Source organism: Morone saxatilis, unplaced genomic scaffold, assembly GCF_004916995.1.
Source record: "Morone saxatilis isolate NCDOM2014 unplaced genomic scaffold, NCSU_SB_2.0 Contig11, whole genome shotgun sequence".
Classification (NCBI taxonomy): Eukaryota; Metazoa; Chordata; class Actinopteri; family Moronidae; genus Morone; species Morone saxatilis.
In genome coordinates, this window is record NW_023339663.1 from 30650785 (window position 1) to 30657011 (window position 6227).

Sequence of the window (6227 nt, forward strand, 5' to 3'; positions counted from 1 at the left end):
CCCCCATTTAAGACCCCTGGGGTTCCCCCAGTTGAGATCCACTACTATGGTGGACAAGAACACCTTACAATAAGGTGAATTCATGGAGCATAAGCATGAAGGACACAAAAAAAAAACTTGCTGTCATTACCTGTATGGCGTCCTCAATGAATACCACAGCTTGTTGGATGTAGATGTCCTCATTGTCTGTGGATAGTGACACAAGTGACATCTCAACAGCAGAATGAACAAAGATCTGAACATATCCCAGGAGTGCTCTGAACACTGTGGCCTTCACACACAACACAAAATGTCTCTGAGATGTTGTCTGTAGAACTGGTCGGGTTGGGAGCTGTTTGTTTTTTCTTGAGGCAAGATTGGGAGAAACAGAAGCTAGGATACAGGTCTGGCTTATTCTTAGACTGTAACTGTGGTATATCTCTACTCAAACACCAAAACTACCCACTAAGCCAGAAACTGTGGTCATTCTATAAGTCTGAATAGAATGTCATACTAATATTACCAATTACCATTTTACCAATATCAAAACCAGTTCTGTGATTTACAATACTGTGGCAAACAGCACAGAGTAAGAGAGAAGAAGCTCTCAGCTACGTCAAATTAGTTGACAGTGTTTAATGATAACATGTTAAACATTTAACATGTTAAATTATTTAATTATTATTATTATTTAAAATATTTGTTTAAGAAAGCAGCATTCTGAAAACTTTTGCCAAGTCATACCAGTTCAAAATGCACATTGAAAAGGTTTATTTTCATTCAACAGTAATAACACTAAACACGTTATTGGACAGGAACAACTGGAAAGAGAGCAAAGGGCCAGTGTGGTAAATGCATTGTACTTGTATAGCGCCTTTCTAGTCTTTCCGACCACTCAAAGCACTTTTACACTACATGCCACATTCACCCATTCAGCATCGGGAGCAATTTGTGGTTCAGTAAAATGTAATTTGTAATTTATTCATTCTTACTTTATATACATATTTGCATTAGTAGTGTTGGAGGGGACCAGAACTAAGAATTCACTGTAAATGTTGTGTGTATGACAATGAAGAAGTTGTATCCAAAAAGTTGAATAGTCACCCACTCCACCTTGTCAGACATATTGGATGCTTTTTCTTTGCCACACGTTAGCAAAGACAAGATCCTTGGGTTTTGGACTGTTATGTGGACAAAATAATTTTAAATAAAATCACCTTAGGCTTAAAAATGTTCACTATTTTAAACTGTTTATCTTTTTCTATCTATCTATTAAAAGAGTTATCTGGAAGGAAGCAGGAAGAACTTTTTCAGCATATGTACTGGGTGAGAATCTTCTTTGGAATGAATAATATATCATATTTGGGTTCAACATTCATATAACACATCCATGTTTAATAAAACCTCATTATTCTATTTGAGCTGGGCCTGTAACAGTGGTCCTGAACTGGATTATGTGAATGAGAATTAAATTCTAAAGTTTGTACAAAACTGTATGTGCTTGCAAATGACTGGTTGAATGTATCAAAACAGAATAAATAGAGTAGTTGGGCTGCACAATTAATCAAAATATTATTGAATCGCAATATGGCCAAGTGCAATATGAAAATGTAAGAAGTTATTTGATAAAGGTAGAATGTGTGTCAAACAGCATTATAATGAAGCACTGTAGTGCTGCAGAGATGTCCTGGCCCACAAAATTTTGTTTAAAAATTACATTTTGGATAAAAAATAATAATAATTCCCAAAATAATCGTGAATCATTTGGCAATATCTGTCAAAAAAGTTTTACCACATTGTGTAGCCCTACAGAGTAGCACTTAATAGATGAGAACAAAGTAGAGCAGAACCTAACTATTACTAAGAACAAGCAGATTATGCTTAGTGACTAACCTTTCCAGCCAGCAGTTACATAGACATATGATGACTCAGTTCTGGCCACACACGCACATTCACACACACATTTGGTCACAGCAGGATGTGTCATAAAGGCAGGGGCGGTGGTGCCTCTGACAGGACAACACTTAAAACGGGTGCTGAAACACACACCAACACACACCTCAGAGGACAGACAAGTGTGAGCTGCATTTCTCACAGGGGTAAAAAATCTCCCCACAGAGCAACTGTCAGAGAACTCTTGTATTCTTAGAGCAACAGCAACATTGACACTAATTAGCAACACTGACACTAATTATCCATAAAACAACATTAATATTATCTTGCATTTGAATGTGAACTTAAGTGGCCTTTTTTAACTTTAAAGTTAAGAATGAGTTACATTTCTATGTTCATCTGTTAAAATAACAGCGTCATTCATCAGTCTGTAACCTTAATGGCTTTATTCAGACACAATGCTTGGCACCTGACTAAAAACTGTTGAAGAGGTATGATATGAAGGAGTGTCTCAGTTCTCTCACAGGCTGCAACACTGGTAGAATTATTTTGCAGTTATAAGAGTTATAAGAGAACTCTTCTGCCTGCAGAAGCAGTGAGTGACAGGAAGTTCTCATTCATCCTTATTTGCTCACATGCTATATGTCAAATGTTTAGCTGGCTATTCAAAACTCACAAAAACACAGGGTGGGGTTTTATTGTTGAGATTATCTCAAAGTGATTATCACAATGCAATACCTCTCTATATTAATGTGATGTTGTGTTGCGGCAGGCTTTACGTTAATCTGATATTGAACTCAGATTTGTCAGAAATGTAACTAGACTCATGACTTTTAAGTAAAAGTGACTTCAGCATGCATTCAGACAGAATAAGGTGCATGTCTAAAAGGGACTTAAAGGTCCAGTGTTTAACATTTAGGAGGAACTATTGGCAGAGTCCACCATGTTGAACCACCATGTTTCTACCGTAGCCCAGAACAGACAGACCAAACACTTGCTGTAGATACAGGCATTTGCGCTTTTCACACATTTTGCGGCAACTGTAGTTTCTCCCTCGTGCATGGAAGGGGAGGGTAAAGCGAGGGAGTTGTGATCTGCAACTACACCCTGCCACTAAATCCTACACACTGGACCTTTAAAAGGCAGTTCAACATGGCCGCCTCAGTAGAAGGTGACCCGCTCCCTCTCCCATCTCCCTGTAGATAAAAACAGCTCATTCTAAGGTAACAAAAACACAACTGATGATAAACTAATGAAAACATAGCTATGAATATTATATTCCATTTCAGACAATACATCATCCAAAATGTTACACACTGGACCTTTTATTCATACGTCATACTGAATTAATTAAAAACAAATCTGTTATGGTAATCAGTTACACCCCTCAGGGTGCCTGGATAGCTCGCCTGATAGAGCTGACGCCCCATGTACCAAGGCTGAGTCCTTGCTACAGCGGCCCGTTGTTCAAATCCGACCTGTGGCCCTTTGTCATCCCCTCTCTCTCTCCTTTCCTTTCACTATTGACTAAAGGCACTAAAAGCCCCAAAAACATATATATACTACAGCCATAGCAGTTTTTAAAAGAAAGTTCCTAGAAATGACACATGAATAATGTTCCTGTAATTGTAAACTCCTCATTACATAACTATTATTGTTACTTATTAACAGAACAAACATGCAGGAATAAACATATACAACATATACAGTAATAGCTGAATCGATGATAACAGCAGCCTGTCCTCAGATTGAGGTTACCAGCTGTGTTATAGCACTAAACAAGTACCCTCGACCAGATCTGGAGTTGTCCCTAGGCATGGCATGGTGGCTGCCCACTACTCCTAGGATGGGTCAAATGTAGAGAATGAATTACCTTACCGGGAATTTAAAAAACCCCGGACACTCGGGTGAATTGGTGTCTAGATAAAAGGGTGCAACATATAAACAACAGAGCCTTGTAGTTGTTGATGGTTGTGTGTTTTCATTTTTCATCACTTTACTTTGGCAGTTTCCATCTGCTAAACACATCACAGATCTATCTCTATACTGGACACACACAGGACACTGATTTTTTCTTTTGACCCAGTGTCAGAGAGGGAAACAAGGATTTCCCAATATGTTGCACTGTTCCTTCCATAATAATAAACCAATGAAATTCTGATCAATTATTCTAATTAAACTAGGTTTGTTGAAATGTGAAACCTCCTTTTTGTTGACACACCAAACACTCAACACTCTTTGCTCTCATAATAAAGGATGTGATTGTACTATCAGATTACGGACCCATCCCTATGAAAGCCATCTGTGGACACTTAAAACCTGGTATTACATTAGAATTCCACAAGTAAACCTTAGTGGGTCTATAAATAAAATTCAGTTTGTTTTAAACTGAAGCATGAAGAAGAATGACAATGAAACCTTTCATCCACAATACCCCGAGTCACAGGGCACATCACTTTAATTATATTAGCTTTAAACAGCCTGACTTCAGTTGCAGAACAGTTTACTATCCTGTCTTGAGTGGAATGAAACTGATCAAAGCTGTAGGGAATCAATGTACCTTAATTCAAACAATGCATATATTTCTGTTTTTCTCATAGAATAATTGTGCTTTTCTCCCCCCTGTTCTAGACAAATGAAAGTCTGCACGGTCTTTAGCTGGAGAAAGGTACAATCAGTTTGGACACCTGATAAGTCATGCATCATATCCAGTATGTAGCTGTGAAAGTTGTGAGCATTCCTATCATTATAGCCATAGTGAATAAGGGCTCTATACACCTGTATACTACGACTGAAACGGTTATCTGATTGACAGGGAATGGGAACAATGTTGATTAATTGCATAAATGTCAAACAACCAGATGTGGTTCCAGATTCCCGAGTGTGAGGATCTGCAGTCATTATTACTTTGAACTGAACATGTGTGGGGCTGATGTCAGAATGGGGAAGAAATGTGTGACTTTTAAGTGTGGAATGTTTGTTGGTGGTTTGAGTATTTCAAAAACTGCTGATCTCCTGATTTTCTCTTGACACTCTCTACAGTTTACAGAAAACGCTAAAAAGAAAAAAAAAGCATCCAGTGAGTGGCAGTTTTGTGGGCAAAAGCTGCCATGCAAGCGAGGTGCAGTCGGCTCGTTTTTTTCAAAACTGGATGTCCCTTTGTAAAACAATGTGCGCCTTGCTCTTGACCTTTCAGCCAGCTGCGCAATACATAGTTGGAGTTTCGCCCACATCCTTTAACACCACCCAACTAAACTCCTGTTTTCAGGATAGTTGAAACTCTCATTTGCACTTCAGCTCATAAACTTCAAACAAAAAGTCTTTACCTGCTGCAATTTTCTGCATTTCTCATTGTACTGAGCATGTGCAAACCTTAACCCTAACCCCAACAGAGATGAAAATGAAGAAAGCTCACCAAAACTAGATAGTAGAAGATTGGAAAAATGTCACCTCAGTCAAGTTGCTGCAGGTGGAATGGTGAGGGCAATATTTTCTTGGCACGCATTAATACCAGCTGAGCTTGGTTTAAATGCCACACCCTACCAGAGTACTGTTCCTGATCATGTGCATCCCTTTATGGCCACAGTCTACTCATCTTATAACACCTACTCCCAGCACATTTTTAAAGCCATGACACCAAAATTTAAGGCTGTTCTGGGGGCAAAATAAGATCCAGTATTAGAAAGGCGTACCTAATGAAGTGGACACTTAGTACATGACAGCATTTCTTACAGTGATGGTCTTTGTCACAGTAACCACACTGATTGTGAGTTTTGATTTGACAAGTGAAGGCAGTGTCTTACATGAAGTAAGATTCTGTTACTGCATTGAATATTTTAGTGTACTGTTCATTGGTATTACGTATGTGATCAGGCGAGCCAAGCACAGCCAATGAGAGCAGCTCAACTCGCAGTATGTCACCTCTGACTGACTGACGCTGAACAGGCTCCTGTCAATCAGCTCCTGTCAACTCATGGACAACCACTGCATCCACCTGGCAAACAGAACCATCTACAGGCAAGAGACAAGCTTCAGCGACAGCGCTGTCACTGTTCCTGTTCCACTGAAGACTGAGGAGATCTTTCCTCCCCCAACGCCATGAGGCTCTTCAACTCCACCCAGGGGAGGAAAACCGAAAAACTCTAAACTCCAATATGTCTGCCCTGTATTTAACTATACCACCTGACGCAGTGCACCCTGCATTATGTGACCACCTACTTATGCACCTTAGGCCTTTCAAGCACTGTATTTCACCTTAGGACACTCAACCAATGCTAGTTATTTTGCTTTTTTTTAAGTTATTTATTTGCCTTTTCATGGCTTTATTGGATAGGACAGCTGTAGAGAGACAGGAA

The 6227-nt window shown here is 39.2% G+C and overlaps 1 protein-coding gene across 1 annotated transcript in view; it reads right to left on the minus strand.

Moving 5' to 3' along the window:
* Positions 1 to 211, minus strand: part of LOC118343426 (two pore calcium channel protein 2-like) — a 5190-nt gene extending 4979 nt beyond the window's left edge. The window contains exon 1 of the mRNA XM_035682228.1: positions 131 to 211. Coding sequence (XP_035538121.1) covers positions 131 to 211 — 81 coding nt within the window. The remainder of the gene's footprint in view (positions 1 to 130) is intronic.
* Positions 212 to 6227: the final 6016 nt, after the last annotated feature.